Consider the following 25331-nt stretch of genomic DNA (forward strand, 5'->3'; position numbering starts at 1 on the left):
AGTTTTGACTCATACTCTCTTCTTTCAAGGGCCTTGGCAGGACTGAACCACTCTGTTTACTTTGCTAACCACTTTACTTCTGCAGCTAACCTCAAAGAATAAATCATTAGAGGGCCATTCTCCCCAGTGCTGCCTGTATTACAGAGATAACATTAACACATGTTCTTTGGCAAGGATACTTAGCCCTTTACCTTTAGTCTGAGGATTTTTAAGTGCTATATAAACAATTAAGTCTTGCTACACCTCCAATGAGGGCAATGAATTTCCCCATGTGTAAGATAGGGATGGTAAGAGGTTAGGAGAATTGCCCAAGGTCACACAGCAAGTAGGTGACAGACCCAGGAGTTCGGATTTCCAGGCCATTGATCCAATCATTAGATTTGTCTATCATATAGGTATCTCTAGGAGTCATCACCATATCCAAGCACCTGTGGTTGATATTTCCTCCTAGTGAAAGCCAGGAAAACAATTTAATGCAATGTTATTTATTAATTTCTAGTAGCTCTGCAAACAGTAGAAGACCAGATCCAGGGCCTACACAAGTACAGGAAACCTCCAAGGAAAACCCTTGAGTGCTGTTGTAACAGGTGTTGATTCTGAAAATTATCTTTTGAGTCAACACCCCAGAACAGTATGAGAACATACTGCATTGCTGGAGAACTACCTATTGGCAGACCTGTATGTCCGAGGCCCTGGCCTCTGCAGCAGTTAAACATCCTTTGGCCCTTTCCCCCCCAAAGGTAGGACTGTCTATTAGATAGGAATGTGACTAGGATGCTAGAATGCTATTCCATTTCATCTCCCTGAATTCCCGAAGTAGTTCCAACTGGACACAGCATTCTTCACTTTCTGCCTTTAGGCTGTAGCAGTGCATCACAATGCCATACATTCCTCCCCAGAGTTGGCTGCATTTCAGTGAGGGAAGTGACAGAGTGAGAGTCCTGTATTACGTTTGTAAAGAAGCAGGAATCATTTGGATGAGAGGGACTATATAAATCTAAGACGTCAGAATTAAGTGTAGGCTTTGGAAAGAGGCAAAGAGAACAGAGATCATAAAACAGTCTCTCTTATGAAGCAAGTATTCAGGAGACTTGCAGTTACACTGCAGAAGTGTGTCTGTGTGTGAAAACACACAGGACTGGTTCTTGCTTTAGCCTGCATGCAGACACCTGCATGTGAGGGTTTGTTACATGAGAGAGGCTGGAAGGGAATGAAAGACTTACCGTGTGATTGTTCAGCATGAACTGTACTGCGCTCAGTTTCACCAATTTCCTAACACTACTGTATGTAGAAAGGGTGTTAAGGAAACAGCAAGCAGAACCAGTCAGTCACTGGACGGTTCCAAGTGCCTGCAAAGCACATACAAAGGAATACATTCCAGAGTACGTACAAGTTTTACATAATGCTTTCTGGCCTTCTGAATTGTTTCTTTTCTCAGCCACTTTTTTTTGGGACCAAATCCTGTTACCAAAGACTTGTCTATATGAACAGTTGGTGCGCAGCAAGCTGGAGTGTAAAATCTACAGTGCACAAGCTTTCCACGCAATAAGTGTCTGTGTGGACCCTGCTATTGTGCATTATAAGTTCTGAAATGCGCTGGGATCTATTCTGCTTTGAAAGAGGAAGCTGCACATTTTATCCTATTGCAGAATCCATTTTCATCTTATTTTGGAAGGAAGACGTAACTCCAACCTGTACTATGCTCTTCAACACCTCAGCAGCACACAAATGAAGGCTGTGGGCAATAAGCTAGGAAGTAGCCATGACCCCCAGTTACAAAGCCTACAATACTATAGCCATCTACTGGGATTCTTTGCAACCAGGTGAAATGGATACCAAGTGTCTATGCTCTCTTGGCTACTCAGATGTTTGGGAGATATGGGAAATTGCAAATTGGTGGGTGAGTGGTGGGAGGGGTGTTTTTTTCCTTTTAGATAAGCCAAGTTCACATGGAGAGATAGCGAAGAACTGGGAGAGTGGATGATGATAAAATCAGGCTCAATATTATGTGGTTGGAATTTGTGGTTGGAGATGCCTCTCTCCAGCTCTAGGAAGTTCCTGGTGAACTGACAGACCTACCGGAGCATCCATTAAAGATGCATTGAGATGAGCTCAGTGGATGGCAATAACTAATGAACTTGTGCAAAATGCTCCCATTTCATCTGAACACACTGGTGTAGTGCTCCCCAAATTCCACCGTGTAAGTGTGTTCTACACACCCAGGGCTCTCTACAGAAAAGGATATCCAATGGAGAGGTCATTGAGAAGCTGCAGTGTCTTGGAGGTGATAGGTTCGCATCGACCCCAGTACTTCAAGTTGGTGATGCTAGAGGAGAGGAGAATAAGAACAGGTCAGAGGGACAGCTTAGATTTCTTTTGTTACAAGGTGAAATCTTCCATCAAACGTCACCCAATACCATCTCCACCCTCCAAAAAGTCACAGACATCACAAGCCACAAAATATTGGTATAAAATTACTGTACTTACATTTGGTTGACTAGAAAATTATCCTTCAGATAATCTTCACTACTTGGGTCTCAAGCTACACTGGCCCATACCCAGGCCCTTGGAATTCTGTGGCACTCCAGGGCTGATTTCTGCAGCAAGGGTAAGAGAATTCTGCGGCAGTGACAACATGCAGACGTATGCAATTCTGCACCTGCACCATCCACTGTCAGCTGCAGAATTCTAGTAGCCCTTGCTTCTTCCAGGAGAGCCATTTAACCCCTTGTGGATGTGCAGCTCAGGTGCGCAAGAGTGGACAGGCACCATGCACACCAAGGCAAAAATGGTGTGTGGAAAGCCGGTGGCCATGTGCATCCAGGCGCACGGCACTGGGCTTCAGCCTTGGAGCTACTGAAGTGGTTAAAATTCTAATGGTGACTGCCAAAAAGACATGACAAAACCCAATTGATGTGTTCAATCTGGAGGCAGCTGCCAAGCAACTGGCCAAGTAGGGAGCAGCCTACTAAAGTGGAAGAGTTTTAAGAATGGTACTGGCATTACTTTTGTATTGATTTCTGCTATTTGAAAAGAAATCCTTTGAGAGAGCAGTCCTCTCCCCACAGTGCTTTCTTGGCTTGTGATTGGCAATAATGGTGTGGCAGTGCACGATAGCGGAGACTGCTCCTTGTAACAATGATGTCAGACAGTGGATTAAGTGGGCACTAGAATAAGAATCCATCATTCTGGTGTAGCTAGCAGGGGATTACATTGGTGTGTCTCCATGGCGCAAGCTAGATTCCATGGTGGATAAATAATCCTGGATGCTGCACAGGACCTAAACCCCTGGCCACAGCCTATAATTCTCTCAAATAGCCAGAGGTTACTTTCTCAGTCTGAACAACACTGTCTTATATTGAGGTTGTCCCAGTTACACTTTCAAGTGAACCCTGATGACTGCAAGCAGAAATACTTACATTTTCCCTATGAAGACGCTCAGGACCATGGTCTCGTCATTCAATCCCAGGACCTCAGAGAGACGGCGGTACAGCTGGAAGGAAAAGAGAGCAACACAAGTTAAAAAGAAGCCAATGGAATTAGTGATACTTTTGTGGTAAGAGGGTGGGATTCTACTGGGGATGCAGCCTGAGTTTAAAAATAGCTATTTCGTTTCCCTGAGCACTAGGGCTCCAAGCCATTAAACATGGAGAGCGTTTGATCCATGACCCACATTTATGAAGTGGCATGATAGCTCTTTCATTTTCTTCCCCGCTCCATGCAGCACTGACCCAGGGATCTATCTAGTCCATGCTTTTCAAGACCACCAAGAGAAGGTTCCTGCCCTGAGGCACTCACATTCTAACTCAGACTGATACGCTACGTGGGGTAACAGGTCAAACGAAAAGAAATGTTGTTGACCTGTACGATTTTCCCATCCTCCTTTTCATTCTAGCGAAGTTCATCCCCAGCCAGGCTCACAGCAGCTGCAGATGCTGTATACAAAGTGTGGGCATTCACTTTCTTTCTGAGAAGGGGAATTCCCATAACTCAATAGTAATGTGGCTCTTCTACTGACAGCTATGAGTACAACGAAGCAGTGAACTCTGCACTCATATCCCTGTGATCTAGCCCCATTCTCAAACACTCTTAAGCCCTCTGCACCTTCAGAAGCAAGAGTGTCACCCTGGTGCTTCAATCTGTGTCCCTGGGCGATCGTCGGATGCATAATTAACTAAGTGGGTATTCACCCACGAAAGCTCATGCTCCAATACATCTGTTAGTCTATAAGGTGCCGCAGGACTCTTTGTCACTTTTTACAAATCCAGACTAACATGGCTACCCCTCTGATAGTTAATTATGGGTTATCAGAAAGGCTGAGAGTCAGTTTTTGGAATAAAGATGGCATAGTTTCGCTCAGTTCCCTTTTCCTGGGCTACTTTAAGCTCCAAGTACACCAGTGTTAACGTCCAGTGTATCTTGCGAGAGAAAAGTGAGAAAGGCCCGCTTCCACAAACCCTTTCTTGTCTGCACGAACTGCCCTTTTAGGCAGCCAATGTGTCATGTTTCACCTCAGCGCAAAGGCCACGGGGGTTTTCAGAATGTCTGGAAAAATTCCAGTAGGTTTTAACGAAATATCCCAGTGGTCCCCAATGCGGTGCCCATGGGCGCCATGGCGCCCCCCCGGGGCATTTATGTGCGCCCGCCTAGTGCCCAGCAGGAGAGAGAAGCTGCAGCCCCATGCCTGGGGACAGAGAAATCCGGGGCCTGCAGGGTGCGGGTGCTGGTGTTCTCTGTCCCTGGCAGGCACAGGGCTTCGGCTTCTCTCCGGCTTCTCCGGGGCTGCAGGCTGTAGGCACTGGTGTTCTCTGTGCCCAGCAGGCGCCGGGCTGCGGCTTCTCTCCAGCTTCTCTGGGGCTGCAGGCGTTCTTGGTCCCCAGCAGGCGCCGGGCTGCAGCTTCTCTCCAGCTTCGAAGCCTCGGCCCTGGCCCTGCTGGGGACAGAGAACTCCAGGGCTGTGGGTGCCGGTGTTCTCAGTCCCTGGCAGGCAAGGGCCCGTGGCTTAAGCTGGAGAGAAGCCGTGGCCCCGCGCTTGCCGAGGACAAAGAACTCCAGGGCTGTAGGCTTCATTCTATGTTAAAGTAAGAATAATAAATATATTTGGACGAGCAATTCAACAATGTTTTACTTTTGAAAAATACATAAGATGAAAACTGTTTATGATATTTATTTTGTAAAAACTCCTTAATTTTTCTTACAGGTAGATAAAAAAGAGCAAATTCATATGGTAAGGTGAAAGAGTAATTGCCAAATAATTTAATTAATACCTTTTACATGTAAAATCACCCTTATCTTATAGAGTCATATATTATGTAATATTAAATATGATGTTTTCCATATTATTTAATGTACAAAATAAGCCTTGCAAAATTTTTGGCGCCTGCCACGCTCTTCTGAAAACATGAATGTGTTACTGGCCACAAAAAGGTTGGGGACCACTGAAGTATCTGAACTCCACCCCAGACCTAACACCTCTTTTGGGAACTTATATGGCTCCCCATTACCCTAAACACTGAGAGGCACTCAGATCCCAATGCATTTCCCCCCTCACGTCATCCCTCAGAAGTAGGGCAGGGCTATTAACTCCCATTATATAGATGGGGCACTGAGGCACTGAGAAGCTAAGTGACTTGCCCAAGGTCACACAAGAAGCCTGCAGTGGATCAGGGATATGAACCCAGGTTTCCTAAGTTCTAGGTTAGTGCCCTAATCAGACATTATCTTACTGAAAAGCAGTGCCAAAGCTGCACTGCTGAAGCTATAATTGTCAGACTGGGTATGAAGCAGGAAGGATGGGGGCTTCTAATAAGCTTTTTCTTATAAGACAAGCGCAGATTAAGATCGAGCAGCTCATATACCAAAAGATGTGAAGATATTATGGTAGCCAGCAATGCCTCAAGGCTGCACAGTGGAGGGAATTACCTTGGAGGATTTCTGCACCTGGTCTCCAATGTAGATCTTTCGGAACTGCTCAAAGAAGCTCAGCATGGCAAGCTCCAGTTTCTCGTTCCCAGCCTGTGCCAGGCGAGAGTCCGTCAGGTTCATCAACTGCAATACCCTAAAGGGAGGGAAAGAAGCAGCAACAGATCTACCAACCACCCCAGGAGAACAAGAAATACCAGCCTGCCTGAACACTGGCAAGGGTGAGCAGAAAAGTCACTTCAGGCAGTTGGTATCATTTCGAAGCTGTGTACGGCTGAGAACCCTTTTTGCTCTCTAGGAGGTGGCGTGGTGGGCCAAGAGTGATTGAAACACAGGAATGACATTATGTTAAGCTAAAGAAGATGACCAAGAGTCAAGTCCCCCACCCTCCCATGCAGAGGAGCCAGCAGAAGGCCTATGTACCACTTAAGTCCAACTTAAGATATGGGCAGGGGGTGGGAAGGGCAAAGGGAAGGGGAGAGGCCTTGGTGTCTGCCCTCCACACAGAGGGGAATTTTCACCCCCTACAGAGCCTATCAAATGCCAAGGTTCAGTACATTCTCTGAGCTATCCCCTGAGCAGAAGCCTCTAGCTCTCATTACAAGACTGAAGAGGCATTTAAGGGGGCACCTCCCCCACTGATTTTTGTTATGGCCACGTGGGGCTTGTGGAGAATGCCCATGAATGATCTATTGGGGTAAGAAATGGTTTTGCTGACTGAGGTTATAAACACGTGGTGAGGGGCAAAGCAAAGGTCAACTCTTTTTTGCGAGGTGGCCCAAAACTAATAGGGAGAGAAAAGATCAAAGTAAACAGACTAATATGAGAAAGTCTCTTGTGTATAATATAAACGGAGGGCCGCTCAAAATGTTTTAGGTCTTATATCTTCCCTCCAGTAATGCTCCAGCTGCAGGAGGAGCTAGTGCCTGATTTACAGTTCCTCATTAACAACAGTTATCACATGGCCACCTTCCATAAATTCTCAGATTCAGTCCTCTTGATCCCGGAGAAGCAGAATTAGCTTATGTTCTACACAGAATTTTGCTCAGCTTAGGGTTATTTAAGAGCCATAAACTGCGTATTAATTACCTGTACCAAATAAATCAGTAACTGTGCTAATAGAAGGCGTAAACAGTTCTGAAACAAACTATAAAAATGTACCAGTGCCACCCTGTATAAGAATTCCATCCGCTGTAGGGTACTGCGATATTCATGATATTTACTGTCAAAGCCAGTTTGGGTGATATCAGAAAAAACATCTTTTCCCAAAAAGAACCAGCATGCACTGGATTCTACTCTGCAGTGGGCATTAAATATAGGAAAAATTCCACCCATACATACTGTTCCCCGTGTTTATTTAGATCTCTTGCCAAACACCTATGCAGACATCCAGGTTTAGACAAATCCCAACAGAAGTTTGCTCAGTGGGTCTAGCCAGCGCTATCAATGTCTTTGTTCGAGGGCCAATTCCATCCAGTTATTTTTAGCGAGAAGAGAAGAGGGAAGGGAGAACACTTAAAGCCCCAAAGAGAATTACTACCAGGCAGCCACAAGAACGGAACATAGCGCAGCTAGAAAGCATTCAACATTCCTACCGACAAACCAACTCGCCGTCCATCGCATCCTGCTCATCTGTGCTGGCGAACGAAACCCTGCCACCAATCACTGCCCCGATGATATAAACGAGCCATGTCAGGCGCCCTGAAGCCAACAGATGACATCAGAAACAAACACTCACAGGCCCCATGATAGAGAGAAAGGGATTCTTCGGGTTTTTCCTCTGGCAAAGCCAGGGTTCACGAAGAAAGATTTCTTAAGAGCATGTTTTATTCCTCTGGATCAAGAAGCTAATGTTACGCCAGTGTTACTTGTTTTTCCACTTAGTGGAAATTATGTACAATTTCCAGGATCAGAACTGTAGTCTGTTTGCTTCAGAGCATCATTTCAAACTATAGTGTGCTCACAACTTAAGATCACCTTCACCCCAGGAAATTTCTTTAATACAAGACCAGATTCTGTAGACTTTTGGAAACATTATTGCATGTGCAAAGAGGAGCACTCATTTTCTGAAAGCACACAAGGCTGATATGACAGATACTCAAGCCCCAACCATCTGAAGTTGTACTGATTTAATTACAGCAGTATAGTAAAGCAGCCCAGTAAAGCAGCCCAAGGCCCGCCCAGTGTGGATACATTTATATTGGGACGAGGGGTTACACCTGTATAACTATAATAGGTAAAAACCCCACCCCTCTAACTGAAATAGTTATACCTGTACAAAAGCTGCACACAGACCAGGCTGAATGTCCATTTTCCCAAGGGAATACTTGTAGGACTGGATCTCTCCTGATATGATACTATCAGGGCTTCTGGAGCTGTAGTTTTTGGAAGGGGCAAACTGGTCAAGGCTCCCTGGCCACTGTTCTTGGAGTGCACTCACCTTCCTGCACTGCGATGTCCATGGGGCTGGCAGTGGCACTCTGTAGTAGCTCCTGATAAGTCTGGGCTGACTGGTCAAAGAGCTGTACGAGGAGAGCACAGGTCTTTTCATACTCACACCGGCCAATGGTGGACAGCTGATCTAGCTGCTGTTGCACAAGGCCAGTGTCGTCTAGTGGATCTTCCAACCCGTCTCTGCATGGGGAGGAAGCAGCATTATAAAGGAACTTTAATACCAGTGCTAGCCTAACCCATAACACAAGCTTATTTCCAGCATGGAAGACACCTCTCCTAGGCACATGGCTATTCTTTAAATCTGATCATCATCTGATCCTTTGCCTCTAGTAGCCGTCATGGTGGAGTATTGCAGAGACTGATGTAATATAACCAAGCAGTCATCACTAGTGTCCTCTTGTTTTATGGGCACAGAAATAACTAACAGAACTGGCAGGGCCATTACAACCTGCAATGAGTAAGTTCTTATTGCAGGCTTAAGACAATATTTGTCCAGGCCTTTAGATAGAACACAGCACTTTACCTGTTTAAGAAGTGCCAAGTATTAAGGCATCTGGTTGTCGTTGTGCTTTAGTGTTTTCCATCTTTCATATTTTGGTTTTCTTCCATCTAATAAATTAACTTTAATTAAAATATACAAGGATGGCACATCTGATTCTGACATCCCTACCAAGATACTCCATTGACAACCAAAGCAAAAACATCCTGGGGCCAGAGTCAATACTCTATTTGCCTATACATCTAACGCCAAAGACCCTTGCAAGATTTTCCCTTATGTGCTGCAGGCACTGTGGTAGAAGTGTTCATGCATTTCTAGGCTTCCCTTACCTCAGTATGATGTGCACAGACTCCAGCCTGGATGTGATGTAAGCTTTTGTGACCTCTGGAGTGTATGTTTCTAGCATATGAGGCTCTGTGGCTTTAACATATGGCACTGATGCTGCCAGCCGCTGCCACAGGCTTAGCAGATAATGTACGCTGTTCGGTGCAAACTCCCAATGCTACAGGTACCAAGATAGAGAAAGGAAAGGAAGCCAGTGAATTTAGGATCTTGCAGAATGTCACGTTTGTCTTGAATGGTTTGCCGTAGGAGAGCAGACATTCAGAGGCTTTACACAGGATGCCTTGATGCTTCATTTTCCTATATAGCATTGAATTTAAGTCAGCATCCAAATTCCAGGAGTGCCTAAGGAAGAGAACTGTTCAGCAAAAGAGCCAGGGATACTCCAAAATAACTTTCATGAGATGTAGCTGAGCTGAAGCCTTCAGCTCCCAGTGCAGGTCTGAAAATACAAGCTTGCAGGATTAGATAGAGAACCTTGGTGCCCTCCCTCAATCCTAACAGTCTTGCTGCTTTCTCTCCTCATTCATCTTAGTGTTGTAGCATAGTGACGAAAACATGCACTGATATTGCAAGGATACAGGCAGTACAAGAATCATCATCTGCTGAGCTCCATCTCTATCATGACTCACTATGAATAGTTTCTCTAATGCAGCCCCTTCAGTGGTATACACCTTCCACAGCTCAGGGAAAGCCCCAAGAGAAGGACTGTCAAACTCTGCTGCACTAGACTTCCAATTCTGGAGACCTAGGTTAAAACAGGTTTTTCTTGACGTCATTTGGGTGGCCTGGTCCAGCCACTCCTGCTGGACTCCTACATAAGAAAACCAATTCTGTCCTAAAGGGGAGTTACACAGCTGCACAGTAATATGCACAATTACTGACATTTACATTACATAAAGGCAATACAGCAACACACAGTTCTGGTTTGATGAAGCACCAGTAATACAATTTAGTCCCTCACCTGGGGCCATGCACACACAGCTTTCCTGCTTTTTAATATCCTAAACTGTTTTATTCAGAGCTCTTAGAAATCTCTATTGTTCTATTAAACACGCCCAATCCTAACTTAAGCTGTAAAATTCCAATGCTCCTGTTTGCCTCCCACTAAACCCCTGAATTCACAAGTCATCTGAACAACACTTGATATTTCTAAAAGCTACATACACCCCAACTGTCTACAGATCACGCCTGCCAGTTTGCAGTAGCTATCATGGAAGAATTTTTAAAATACCATTTTATTTTGTACAGAGATGTAGTTGTATGCTGCACAGCAGCAGCAAATACAGAGGCAATCTCTGCATGATATTGATGGTATTAGCAGTAGAACCACCCTCTAAAATACATTTTAATAATGGGTTGATGCATTACATAAAAATAATCTTGAATCAGCAGTTGTTACTGATGGGACATGGGAAAAACTTCAGAGCTGTAACTACAATGCTCCCCTCATGTTTTTCAGCCAGAGTTCATAATATGATCAATATTGCACTGTCAGATTCTCCTGTTACAAAGCCTGTGTGGATGCTGCAGTCTTCTTGCCATTGGGCCTCACAAACTGGCATAGCCACTACAAAGTAAATGCAAGGAGGGGAACTGCTCCATTTTCAGAGGCACCAACAAGGCCAAATGCAATGAGTTCCCACCTGTAGGCTGGTCACGGTGAAGTTGGCAATGAGTCGGATGACCTCAGGGTAGTTTTCCACCTTCACCAGCTCTCCCAGTTGATAGTTGCTTTTTAATCGAGCCAGCAATCTGCAGAACTCATGGTAATTGTTTGGGTCTGACAAACTCTGGGGAGGAAGAGAACAAACAGTCTGTCAAATCATGAGACAAGTAGCACTGTCTAGTGTTTTAGAGCATACGAATGGGAGTTGGAGACCTGGTTTTTATTCCCAGCTCTGCCACTGACTTACTGCTTGATTTGGCAAGTTATTTTATCACTCCGTGCCTCAGCTCCCCCATTTCTAAAAAAGAGGTACTGTTTGCCCACCTCTAAATTGCACGGAGATCTTTACATGCAAGTGCAAAGTATGATCTCTCAAAGCCATGTAGTACAGATCACTAGCTAAAATGAAACTCTACCATTTATGGCAGACCTTGGAACACGTTTAGTGTCTGGCATTCAAAACACCAGCCTGCAACACACTTAATTCCCAGTAGCAAATTACACAAGGTTTAAACCACAAGACTCAAGTTTTGTTCTTGATAAAAGGAAAAGTAATCTTCCAACACAGAGAAGTGTTATTTAAGTGACTGGAGCAGGAAACTAGAGGAAAGAAGTTAAAGACGACAGACATTAAAATTATCTAGTCTTTCTTCCTTGGCCAGTGCAAGATTGTTCCCCTAAGCATATTTTCAGCAGTTTTGTCCAGTGAAAGTCTCACCTCTCTGTTCTATAGTGGGGTAAACCCCACCATTAGTCTCCCAAGCCTTATTGATCTCAGTGCTGTTAAGTTTACCATATATTTAGCCTAAATTTCATCCCACTTTGTCTGGTTCTAGTCCTACATACCATACCAAACAATTCTCTTCCATCCCCCTGGGGTTTACACTTTTTAAACCTTCACCTCTGACCGTTCTCTCCTCTACCTTTTAGTCTCCCACTTAAATGAACTATACATATTTAGTTCATTAAACATTTTAGTTGCTCTTCTCTGATCTCCCATCATCTTCTTCTACATTTTTCTTGTAGCAGGGATGAGAGAGGTTCCCCCCGGGGTGCCACCTGGAACTGGGGTACATACAATCCAACGAAATAAATATGTCTAGCAGATCAAGACATTTAGAATGAAAGTTCACAAGGCAGCCTTTGTACAAAACATATTCTAATTACATGACAGTGGTGAATACTGGAGTGCCAGGGTGCGTCAGAGAGTTCCCTAACAGAAGAGTAGTTTATGGAAGCAAATGCAGTAAATTGGACAAGGAGTACTCTAAGAAATACCTGGCTTCCGATATGCTCACCTGGGGGTTTTCCAGTATTCGTTTAACGCCATCAACAAGATGAGACAGGAACTTTGCTCTCTCTGCATTGTTAAAAAGGGATCTGCGGACAGAAGCTATCTGAACTAAGCAGGACAAGACCTAAAGGAAGCAAAAGGAATAAAGTGGAAAGACGTTATTCAAACTGAAGGGAATGGTCTGAGTTGTTTCCCTTTCCCGAGAGAGTAGTTCATTCAAGTGTTCACCATACTCCTTAGCAATCAAACTCAGCTGCTATAGTTCAAAGGATGATTTTAAAACGAAACAACCACCTCCAAACATTCTCTCTATGAAAAAGAGAAAAACAGGAGAAATCCAGTGGAAACATGCAGCCGGGATTGAGAGACTACATTATACAGGGATCATCTCTCCAGCTTCAGGGCTCAATGAACACCCAGCTTTAGGAAGGCCCTTCAAGCCTTAAACTCCATTACTATGTTACAGTCTTCACTGTGTTGTCATGTGGTGACAGAGAAAAAAAGATGTCCCCAAACAGTGAAAGCAAAAATGCAGGTTGTGCCCTCTCATCTGACTCGTGTCATCTGTCATTGTGTGTAACCATGACTTGATTTGACTTGAAAAATACTGGCAGTGGGAGGAAAGCCTGCCAGCCTCTCCATACTAGAGCTTACCATGGTCTAGGGAAAATATGAGAGAAGGCAGAATGGCAAGATGCACATTTGTTTAAGTTAAAGTGCTCCCATCTCAGCCTCTATTACATTTAAGCTGAAGGTAGATTCCAGGGATGCAGTTATGCAAGTGAATCCATTACCACACTGCTGAATGGGATTATGAACATTCTAAGCAAATTAATTATAGACTCTTCGCACTGAGGCGAGCCTCGATTCCCCCAACCAGTCTAAGAGCTACCGACTCTGCTGTTAAAGCCCCTCTGATTCTTGCTAGCTCACACTTTTAATGATCAAAGCTCAGAGCAATTACTGGCTTGTTTTAAATTTCTGCTTAACAGTGTGTTTCTTTTTAAACTCTCTTGAATAACTGAAGCTTAAATCTCAGACTTGGCTAGCACTATATAATGAAGTGACCAGCTCTGTCCTACCTCTCCTAGAAACATCCTTTTGAAGAAAGATCCTCCCTTCTCCAGCCTGAGTTAAGAAGTGTTTCCATTGCAGCATGCATCTACATTAACTAGGAGAAATATTTAGCCCACAATATTTAAGTGCCTATATAAGCAACTGGTCCAGTTCTACCCCATGCTGAAATATTTAGAAATATATTAAGGGAAACAATCTACCAATAGGGCAATTATGTAAGTTTCTCCTCTCCCTTTCCTTTCTTTGCCTGTAGTGACCGGCCTTGTTGATAACTAATTTTTAAGGTTTCTGAAGCAAAGATGTTTAATGCTTTGCTGGGCTTCTTCCTGAACAGCACCTGACGGGCATTTGCAGATTCTGCTTCCTACCATATCACAGACGCACACAGATCAGAGCAACTTCCAACTGAGAAACATCTTAGCGTGTGATTCTTGCTGACTGAGCCAGCGTGAGAGACGTTTCCTGGATTTGAATGCTTTACGCACACAGAGTCCAGCCAGAGTGAACAACTCCATGCACTGACAGAGTTATTGGATCACCTGGTTGCTGGTAGGCAGACACTATTTTAAAAGAAAACATCCAGTCACGTGAATCCTTTCCTTGGGCTGATGCTATTGGCCTTTTCACCATGTGGGAACACAATCTTCTCCAATGGATAGAGATTGGGACTAGGGGTCAGGCTCTTGGATTGTACTCTCAGATTTGCCATGGACTTGCAGTGTGATTTTGGGCAAGTCATTTCAACTCTCTGCTTAGCTTTCCCAGATTACAAAATGGGCATACCATTGCAGAGCTCCCTCACGGGCAGTTGGGAGGCTTCATTCACTTAGAGCACTTTGAGATTCTCAAACGAAAGGGGCAAAAAAAGGGCAGAGTAGCAATATTTCAAACAAACGGGGACTGCTCCGTAATCCATTCCAAAAACACTGGAGGTACCAAAACTATCAACACTAAGGAGCTTGGCACAGCCTCCCTTTGGTCTTTATGGGATAATACTATATTATCAAAATAAGCAACTGTTCGGAACGTATTCTACATCATTTTAATCAAAAGGCCAGTATCTCAGGCCCATATACCAATGAAGTCCTTACATATGGCTCTCCCGGTGCTGTAAATGATTTCTGATATTAGATGTCATAAGAACCATGAACTCTGAACTCACCAGAGGTGAAAACGATGGAGGGATGGAATGATACAGGTCAAAAAACAACTGTAGGGTCGAGGAATCCAAGAATGCTGAAACAGACAGAAAGGAGCACCTTACTGTGGACATCTGCATTATTGCATTCTGTGGAGTACTTTGTTTACAAAAAGACACTTCTATGCTTGTCTGCCCAAAACTACAAGGGCATGCATACTCTTTCTGCTAGAAAAGATTACATGATGCAAATGTTTTCAAAGAATTATAGTGCTATACTCCAGAGCCTCCTCTTCCAGAATACACATATTAAGCTAAAGAAATATAGCAGGGCATTCAGATGAAGCAATCTGTGACTGCAGAATGACTGCTATGGGCCATGAGGATGTCAAGGATGGACGCTGTGCTCCAGGTGTCCCTAATCACCTCCGCCAGAAGCTGGGACTGGATGACAGCGCACGTTATCACCCAAAGTAGCCCTGTTCTTTTAATTCCTTCTGAAGCATCTGGCACTGGCCACTATCAGAGACAGGATGCTAGGCTAGATAGACCATTGGTCTGACACAGTACAACCGTTATATCCTTAAGTGACAAGTGCAGAAGTACTGCCAAATACTGCAATGTTGTCTTAACAATTGCCTAGTTAGGGAATCCCATTCTGAAGGTGAGTAGCATGAGAGAAGCTCTGGATTTCAGAACTGATTGGGCTCCTTTCTGGCTTATTTTCTTCCCTTCTACAAGAAGTGTACTAAAAAAAAAATTGAGCTGTTCACGTAAGCCAAATTTGTGATTTCTGAAGTTCACATAGTGTAGGATTGAAGGGCCAGGAGGAACAGTGCTTGTGTGGTTTCAGGCCAGCGATCACATCTGTAATCAGGTTAGGGGACAACAGGGCTATACACCTGGTTCCCTGACACAAAGGTCTATTTATATACTGTGGACAGAGCCTTGGCCGGCCAGCCAGCGTATTTTCATCTGGTACACTGAAGAAGATAAGCCTGCTTCCCTCTCCCCCCTGGAGCATTACCTGATCTCCAACTGGTTGGAATCTGCACTGTGCAGAGATCATCTGAGGACTCATCTGTTGATGTGCCAATGAAATCAAAGTTCAGGCAGTTGTGTGTGAGCTTGAGTAGCTGCATGAGCAGGCCGTGCTGGCTTTCATCATTCAAGTTCAGGTTCTTCCCCGAAGCCTACAGAACACAGTGGATAACAAGAACAATGCAGTGACTGAGGCAGGAGCAGAATTCCATTTCAACAGGAGGTGACATTTGTAGCTATCACATGCCACCTTCATGTCAAGGCTGAGACAACACCTTTAATATCCCTGGTGCCTCACGCTTTTACAACAAATAACCTGTATTTGGCATTTTAGTCCTTACATAAAGAGGGTGGACAGTGCTTCCTTTTCACTCAGTTCTCCTTGTGCCATAGGACAGCAGCAATGATTTCCACCCAGTAATTATTCTGGAAGATCCATCAGATTAGGAAATTCTCAGTTGGGTAGAACACAGGAAAATACTATCTGCTTGACATGCATTTAGCAGCAGAGTCTCCTGTTACTCCACCATGCCCTCCAGTAGGGAAACAAGTGCATTCACTTTATTGCGCAAACGATCTGGATAAACCCTACTCCAGAGTCAAAGCTCAGGGACTAGACAGAAGGATTCTGATTCTGAAGCAACACAAGGTGATTAGTGGGTTTGTGATGCTAGATCAGCTCATAACTGTGTTATAGCAGCACATGGATCTGCGCTTTGCACAGTCGCTCTATGCTTTTCATAGAGAAACTAAACTTCTTCTACCCTAAATCTGCCACAGACTGATCTGGGCAGTTGCAATGGGACCCTGTATACTGTTTCACTGATTGTTGGAACTGTCTGCCACAACCACTCCAGAATGTCTACCAGACGGCATTGTTCTTAAATGACTGCCTAATTGCACTGTTTTATGACAGTGATATAGACAATCATTAGTTCCTAGCAGCCCAATCCCTTGCTCCCTCCAAGGGAAAACAACTAGAGTCATTGGAGGATCACCTTGGAAACATCTGGTTTTATACACAGAAGCTTGTGCAAGCTGCCAAACTGATAAAGGAATAACTGGGGTAGTGGGCGTTAGTGACAGGAAAATAAGGACACTAAATGGGACAACAGAAAACATCACAAGTTGTCCTTAAAATTGGGGAATCCTGGGAAACAAAAGCAGGATGATGGAGAGATAAAGACACAAAACTGGAGGCTATCCCCCCAATGAGTCACGTCATTTAAGCCTCCAAATTTCATTTCACCTTGAGGGCCAAATCACAAATAAATCACGCAGGCATATGGCACATGCAAGAAAGTTCTAGGAAACATTTTAGTTTTAGTTATGAGTCCATGGTAACAGAGAGGACAACGGCAAGAGAAACAAATCTTGTCAAACCCAAACTCTTTACTTGTATGACTAGCACAACCAGAGATTATACAGTCTGAATGGTTTTTCCAAGTGAAACTTGCTTTTCACTCTTTATGCAATTTGTTTACTTTAATACTTCACTCAATTTGAAGAGTAAAACTAAACTGGTGAATTTCATGCTGTTTCTATTCAGTGTCATTTCTCGATTTTCACACACTGGCATAACACTAGCTGTGATGACAGTCCAATGTGTTGTTGCCACTTTGAGTGGATCTGGGGATCCTGTAGATCCATTTCTTGTTTGGAACAGAAACCAGGTGTGGAGTCAGGATTTTATCAGTGTAATTTCCTTTCTTACAAAAACATACACAATTGCTGTGCTCTTGAACTGAGATGGTAAACTGCATAAGGCAACTTTCTCTTGCAGAAAAACCTTTGGGAAGGCACTGGTGCCCTGTTGCAAAAAGCACTCACCTTGGGCCTCCGCCTCTAGAATTCACACCAAACTGCACACACCTGTGCACCTTTTCTTTCCTCACTTTAAACCTGGGAAATCACTAATTCAAGGCTTCCTTCAGACTGCATGGACTGGGAAAGGTGGCAGGGCCATTAACCTTCCTTTTGTGCAGCTGCTCAGCAGCACCAAGGAATTTTGGCAATACCCAACAATCCAAAGGCCTTGTCTATATTAGAATGTTGTACCTGCTTTAATTATACCGGTATAGTAAAAGTGGTAAAATTCCCCTAGTGGGAACGCAATTAGATCACTATAACACTGCTTTATATAGGAATAGTTCTCCTGATACGGAATGGGTGAAATAAGCTATCCGAGGTGTTTTCATTTGAAATTTTTAAAAAGGTCATGACACTTCTATCTTGAGTTTGTATTAAACAAAGTGAATACACAAAACCTAAATCAGGGCCTGACTTACCTATAGGAAAATCAGGCTGTTCTATAACCTTGCCTGTAAATGAACAACTAAGCACTTTTGCAGTACTGAGCTGTTATGAAGTGAAAGGTAGGAATCTAATCTGAAAATCCCCTTAAAGGCAGATGTGCGGAAAAGCTGCCAAATCTGGAAAGAAAGGACTAGTTTCAATGGAGTTACAGCAGGAAGGAGTTTACGCCTAAGTTTGATAAAGGCATTTGACAAGAACTGCAGTCTCCCTACCTGTTTCAGTAAGTTACACGAAAGCGTGAAGATATCAAATAAAGACGAGTCTCGGAATGAAGAGGCTATTTTCCTGTGCTTGGTCAGGGGATGGGTGGTGTCCGCCTGGATAGAGAAACAAGCAACTTTTAGAACTAGTTTATAGGAAGGAAACAAGGCAAGTAGAATTCACAGGAATGTTGCTAATAAAACATTAGTGGCACGCCAGGGCATTCCTCCCCCATAATTGCATTGCATCAGTTGATTAAACTGAAGGGACGTTCTCCATTGTATTACATTCTATTAACATAAAATAATGGTTCCTGTACTGCCATTAAGTTTTTATTGAGCTGCTGATAAAACTATATTACCTGTCTAGGGTACTACGTAAGAACAATGTTCCTAAACTGCTTAAACACACAGTTTCATCTCAAGCAAAAAAACCAAGTTTACTTGAGCTGGTTTTAAAGCAGGATTAAGGGTAACATTTTCAACAGCACTCAGGTGATTTAGGAGGCTAAAGCCCATTTTCAAAAACAATTTAAGCTGTTAACGTCTAAATCATTTCTGAAAATGGAATGTAGGTAAAATTTTCAAAAGTCCCCAATATCTAGTTTGGGTAACAATTCTTGATTTACTTAAACTAGATCCACTAAATCATTCCTGATAGCTCATTACTCTTTCCACTCCCATATATGAAAGTGCTGGCCAGATACAGAGTCCTCTACCACCAGTGAATCGCAGTCACGGTGAGAGCCAAGTGACAAGATACATGGATGAACAGAAAATTACAAGAAGCCCTAAGCATTGGTGTGCATCACTTTGGATCTGGCCACGTTTGTTTTTAAACTCATGTACGTGACCTGTGGCTGTATGACAATTAAGTATGCCACGTGTGTTAGGAGGAGAAGTAAGTGGATGCTGCTCAATACAGGATACCACAACCACACATTAATTTGAGAAATGTGCAATAAACTCTGAATATAATACAGGTGATGTTGACAGCATGCTATATATCATCTTGTAACCTAGTGTATTGTCACTAGAGATTTTTTAAAATTCTGAATATTGCAAGGCTAGATTAAAATAAATGATTTATTCCCCTGGTGGCGTATGGTGAATTACTTTTTGGTGTGCAAATAAAATGTTCTTACCCCCACCCTCACCATCACTCATGGTACACAGGTAAAGACAGCTTAAATGCCTACCACAGAAACATAATTAACCTGAAACTGCCTCTCCATTCAGAGTTTTATTCCTAGAATGCTGCTTCTTACCCTCGTTTATATACACTACTTAGTACCATCCATCTTATATGGCCCCTGTTACTGTAGGATCCAAGCATCTCACAACCTTTGCTGTATTTATCCTCAACACCCTTGTGAGGCAGGGTAGTGCCATTATCCCCATTGTGCAGATGGGGAACAGAGGCAGAGAGAGAGTCAGTCACCCACCCAAGGGCACAAAGTTTGTGGAAGAGGAGAGACTTGAACCTAGCTCTTCCCTGTCCCAGGGTAGTGTCCTAACCACTAAACGGATATTCCTCTCATCTCTCCCCTATCAGTTACCTATTAGATAAAGTCTGGAAAACAGGCATCCTGTAGTCTCTACATGTCCATTGCTGATCTCATGCATTTTTTGCAAGAGTCAGGATTTGCTTCACTGTTGCTGGAAAGTTTCCCAGCTCTCCAGCATTGTGCCACATGCTACAAGCCAGTTGGCTGCTACTCTCCCCATACTAGAGAAGGCAGTATTTCAGTATGTCTATTGTTTGTACAGCTCTTTGGGACAAAACATGCTACATTAGTATAGATACTTTTATATACAAAAGTGACCAAAAATTCACTTTAAGAAAAAAGACCCATACAAATTACATGGTAATGAATCTGAAATTCACAGAGTTATGAAACCCCCAAGTAAATCACCATCCACTGTATTTGTCACATACCAACACAGTGACTGCTAGCAAGCGAGAGTGCTTTTAGCAATACAAGTGGTGGCAATTTTAGGAGGGGGGCTTTAAACCAAAATGTATTTAGATACACCTCTACCCCAATATAACGCTGTCCTCGGGAGCCAAAAAATCTTACCATGTTATAGGTGAAACCACGTTATATTGAATTTGCTTTGATCCGCGGGGGCGCGCAGCCCCACCTCCTCGGAGCGCTGTTTTACCGCTTTATATCCGAATTTGTGTTATATCAGGTCGCGTTATATCGGGGTAGAGGCGTAATATTTTGTGGTAGAATTATTCTTTCACGTATTTAAACAAGAGATTCATGAATCATGGACAAAATTTTCTAACTTTGTTGCTTACAGCTAGGCACTTAAATATGGATTTAGGAAACAACTGGTGACAGAACTTTTCTGTTTATCTCATCTCCTGTTAGGTATTCAAACCCTGCAGGGAGATGCTGATCAGTACAAACTGATTAACTGTGCCTTGCTGGAATGTTAGTTTTGCCCTTGATATTAGGGAGGTGGGAGTGGTTCTCTGGGCACAGGGAACTAAGGTCTGGGACAGAGAGGTCTCCTGCAGGGAAACTACAGAAGCATCCAAGGCTGAGGAGAAAGTCCAGCCACAGGTTTACAGTTACTTTGTTGTCTGAGTAACCACTGAAGCCAAATCCCAAGAAGTGAGGTAAGTCTGGATTAACACAATGGGTGGGAATAGATTCTCTGTTCAGAGCAAGGTGGGAGCTTGCAGGCTCCTAAACAAAAAGTGTCCCAATTTTTAGAGAAGCTGAACTTCACTTACTTCAGAGTGAGCTGTGGGTGCTTTGCACAGCTTTAGACACCAAAATGGGAAAAAGTGTCCCTGTACCTAACAGACTGCAAGCAATCATTTTTAATTAAGTTATTCACTGCCATGGTAGAGTTTCAAAGCCTGGGTTATTTTCAAGTGTTTGCACATGTATTAGCAAAAGCAAAGTTAGTTTCCATATTAATGAAAACTTAAAAGGCTAAAACAAAACTAATTAGTATTGGTCCTTTCAGCAAAAATCTAGATAATTTATCATCTAAACTAGAAGGGTCCTCAAGGAAAATTGTTCCTTGGGGTGACTGGTGGCAGTCTGAAATACACTATTAAAATCTGTATGAAGGAGTCATAGCTAGAAAATAAATTGGGCTTTAGGAGCATATGATTATTTCCTTCATGCTTAGATGTGACCAGTTAATGTCTCTAGTCTCTGTTTTTCAAAAAACAGAGAGGAAGCAAGAGCTAGCAGAAATCAGATCATGGGACTGAAAGACAAGAAATCCTGAGTCCTAGTCCTGCTTATGCCATTGACTCAAATGTAGGCTTGGTCAAGTTACTTAACCTGTGTCCCTTTTTGCCCTGCCAGCGCCTCCCACAAAACCCAAAACAAAACCAAAAGTGCACAAAATAGGATCAGTCAGTATCTGTAAGGAGTACTGAACATGTAACATGCTATGTATTCGGAAAAGAAATTCAAAATATTTACCAGATTTGCTATGATTATACCTTATGTTTACATCCCCATGAAGAAGTTATTGTAATGACTGACAATGCAAAAAAGTTATGACATTTTTTTAAAAATGAAACTGCATAAAGTTAGAAGTATGTATAGGAATGGAGGACAAAAGATGCTAATGATGCTTTGCTAATTCATGCTGTGGGGCTTTATCTTCACAGGCAAGATAGTACTGGGCATGAACCCATTTGCTATATTAGTGTTGCTTCATTTTTATCATGGAACATTACATCCAGGTACTGGAGAAGATGAAAGATGCTAAAAGAGCAGGAGATGGCAAAGAAATCCTTAGATCAGAGGAAATATCAATATCTTACCGCAAAAGCGCATGATAGCATGAAAAAATAGAAATCAGCGCACAAACACACACAACAGAACAATACAAATGAGAAAATTGGACACTTACTTCACTGAAGAAGGCTGTAGCACTTACTTGATTAATTTCATTCGTTAGCTGAGACAGGATTGTTACTCCTATGATGCAGTGTTCTACGCTATCCTGATGAGAGAGATTGGAGGGGAGAAGAGGAGAAATTACTCGTGTCAAGTTGTCCCTGCCAGTTTTCACTGTAATTCCAAAATCCTTCTGCCATGCAGAAGGAAGTACTTGCACATCGTAAATCAGATATATTTGGCTAGATATACCATGTCCTCGTAGAACAGTGATTGGAAAATGTTTAAGCACAATGTTTTTTAAAAAAACAGAAGTTCTATATTTAGATGCATAAAAAAAACTACACTATTCATATTATTTACTATTTGATACGTTTGCCAGACTTCTCAGCAGCTAACAATTTCTATGGAACGGTCAAACAAAAATACATATGTTATTTAATGGCTCATCTGTCTATTCTAAATCACATTTTTGGTGCCTACTTACCCCATATTCTTCAAAGATTTACATATGTGCTTAATTTTAAGTACTTAGTTCCACTGAAATCAATGGTAAACTTAAGTAAGTGCATAAATCTTTGCAGGACTGGGACCTTAGTGTTCATGAAAGCTGTCAATTGACAGCTCTGAAAATTGAAGTCTTAGAGCCACAGAACTTGTGCAGCATGAGAAGTGGCAGTTAAATTTTCCCCAACTACCACCCAATCAATATCTCACTCCTGACAATGAGGCCCCACCTCTAGCAGTCAAAAAAGTTCATTCTCTGTGGCCCTTACTGTGGCTTCTCTTTTATAGACTGACACATTGTTGACAGTCTTGATACAAAATACCTGCTCACTGGTAATGAGACTTTTCATACCAACTAACTTCACACAGGAGCTACCCTGGTCTCCTCTTTTGCCACAAGGAGTTTCCTTCCTGTAACTTGATGGGATTCCCTTCTCCGGCTCCACTTTGGTTTGCACCCGCCTGCACTGACTGTCCCAATTTCTTCTCTGATCCGAGTCTAAGTTCATCCCCTTTGCAGGAATCAAAACACACTGCAGTCTTAGTGGGGAAGAGGCTATGATCACAGGCCTCTGTTTCAAACCATGGTCTCAAGCATTAACATGATACTATGTGCCTATAGCCAGGATCTTTGCTGAACCTATGACCTAAAACCAAATACAGCCTTCAACAGGTCTCAGGAGACTGAGTTGAGAATTAAGTGAAAAGCAACAGGATTGTCTCAAAAAGCTAGAAATCATTTGAGCTGTTTATGGAAAGGTGTAATCCTCCAGCAGTGTAATATTTTCTAGATACCACTTCTTGAATTTTACTGTTCTGCAGCCGTTTAAGTGCAGAGATCCCCACGCTCATCATACTATTCAACTGCCTATCCAAATAAATAAATCCCACCATCACAATACAAAAGTCCCACTTTAGTTCCTTTCCTCTTCTCCCACTGCAGTCATGGACTCTGGGATTATTCACTACTACTCTTCCATCCTCCTCTAACTTGTGGAAGTTAAGTTGTTAAAAACGTTAAATTAAAAAAAAAAAAAAGGAAGTTGAGTGTTTTGAGAACAGTGCAATTTTATGTCATGCTAGCCTCCTCGGGAAAAGAGTCCCACAATTTGAGGACATCTGCTGAAAAAGTTCAATCTTCTGCCTGTAAAGCTACGCTCTTGTGGGCAGGGACTGTCTTTTGACTGTGTTTATACAGCTTCTAGCCCAACGGGTCTCTGATTCTGACTGCAATAGCACCCTGAGAACCTAGTGTAAATATCTGCTAATAATCATCATGTTATGGGACGAGATGGGATGTTTCTACAGATATGTCTAGCCACGATGTCCCACACAATATCTATGATGATTTTCGACAACCAACCCCCCCTGGTCACATACACACTTTAAAAACCTTCCTCTGGCACACCCCCAACTCAAATCTTGCACTCTGCAGCCAATGAGTTGTAGCCAGTCTTTTTTCACTTTTCCACTGAAGCTATGTTGGCCAGCCAGAGCAATGAGAGGTTCCCCCATGCTTAGTCTCTTTTCTTAGCAGTACTACTCTGATGGCTGCCCAGGCAACCCCCTCTCCCCTCTGGCACTGCATGCTAGAATTTTAAAGGCTCTCGAGGTCGGTACAGCCAAAATTAATGACCTAAAAAAAGATGCACCCAAACTGATTGATAGTTTTCCCTTACTAAAGTGTCCAAATTCAAAATTGAAAGCCCTGATGGTTCTGGCTTAATACTAAAAGATCGGTATTTAAACAAACCAAGCAATTTGTCACAAAGCTGCAAGTGAGGTGAGGTGCATGTCTCCTCAGTTTAATGGGAAGTCATCCTGCTTTTCATTTTGGATGGATCATTTGGATTTGGGGCTTTGAGAAAGGAATTACATACTTGGAATCCTAAAGTTCTGCCATATTGTTAACAACTTATAGCATACCATGAGTTCCAGGCACTCTACAGAAATCAAAATGAGTGTCCTTATCCTGAAGGGCTTACAATCTCATATGGGAGAGTTATCAAGACAGGTCAATTTTTAGATTTATCAACTTTGACAGGCCATAAATACCAGAGCTCTTGAGTAGCAATAGCTAATGCAGTGGAAGTGGAAGAATAGCTGCACACTTCCCCTCAGAACATTATATGGCAACTGTGCGCAACAAGAACACTCCAATCATACCAGGTTTTGGTTCTCCACCCTCCTTCCCGTTTTTTAAAGGTGTCCCTGACCTGTAAAAACCTTGTGACATCTGTGATCACATTTCTGAAGACATATTCATCCTTCTGACAGTCAAACCAGCCCAACTTTGTGATCCTGGCATATAACTGAATTAGTGCTTGCGTTACAAAAGTTGCCAACTTTGGCCTGGTGGCAAGGTAGTTGAGCACATAGTTCCCTGCAAGACAAAAAATAAAAATAAAAATCACGAAATTCCTAGACAAAGAGACCGCTAAGCTGGACATAAGGTTGTGGATCTGCATTAGGAAAAATCTCTTTACAAAGCTTACACCGAAACACAGGGAACAATCACCATGTTGGAAAGTTTGGAAATGCAGTTATGGTATCCAGACAACCATAACTGATCTTTTATTCATGTCTTTTTTGACAGACTAGTCATAATATAATATAATACAACACAATACACCGAGGGTTTGGAGGTTCTAGAGATATGACACTGTGGGTGGGTATTCATGTAGAACTGTTTCTTCCCACACAAAAGTGTGTTATTTTGTATTAGAAGAGGGGTTCAGTCCTTTGAAAGAACATGTCTGGCAAGAACTGCTGAAAGGTTTAAGGACCATTCCTCAGGACAGGCCCCCCCAACATCAGGGCATTCCCTTGTCCAGTGAGAAAGGAGAAGCTGATTAACTCTGGCTTGTTAAAGCACCGATGACATGCTCTCTCAGGGACCCCAGACTGCAAGTCATCTTGCTATCTCCCTCCTACAGCCAGCGTGACAGAGTTTTGTGCATAGTAGCTGGATGTCATCCTTCAGCCACACAA

The 25331-nt window shown here is 42.9% G+C and overlaps 1 protein-coding gene across 1 annotated transcript in view; it reads right to left on the reverse strand.

Annotated features, from left to right (window-relative positions):
• XPO7 (exportin 7) overlaps positions 1 to 25331 on the reverse strand; it is an 81913-nt gene that overhangs the window by 13280 nt on the left and 43302 nt on the right. Inside the window, exons 5-18 of the mRNA XM_050940374.1 lie at positions 24557 to 24723; positions 21847 to 21939; positions 17965 to 18069; positions 15423 to 15588; positions 14420 to 14493; positions 12185 to 12304; positions 10864 to 11010; positions 9205 to 9377; positions 8363 to 8556; positions 7518 to 7623; positions 5923 to 6058; positions 3420 to 3493; positions 2246 to 2326; positions 1224 to 1287 (exon numbers count right to left, since the gene is read on the reverse strand). Coding sequence (XP_050796331.1) covers positions 1224 to 1287; positions 2246 to 2326; positions 3420 to 3493; positions 5923 to 6058; positions 7518 to 7623; positions 8363 to 8556; positions 9205 to 9377; positions 10864 to 11010; positions 12185 to 12304; positions 14420 to 14493; positions 15423 to 15588; positions 17965 to 18069; positions 21847 to 21939; positions 24557 to 24723 — 1700 coding nt within the window. The remainder of the gene's footprint in view (positions 1 to 1223; positions 1288 to 2245; positions 2327 to 3419; positions 3494 to 5922; positions 6059 to 7517; positions 7624 to 8362; positions 8557 to 9204; positions 9378 to 10863; positions 11011 to 12184; positions 12305 to 14419; positions 14494 to 15422; positions 15589 to 17964; positions 18070 to 21846; positions 21940 to 24556; positions 24724 to 25331) is intronic.

The sequence above is a fragment of the Gopherus flavomarginatus genome, chromosome 2 (assembly GCF_025201925.1).
Source record: "Gopherus flavomarginatus isolate rGopFla2 chromosome 2, rGopFla2.mat.asm, whole genome shotgun sequence".
Classification (NCBI taxonomy): Eukaryota; Metazoa; Chordata; order Testudines; family Testudinidae; genus Gopherus; species Gopherus flavomarginatus.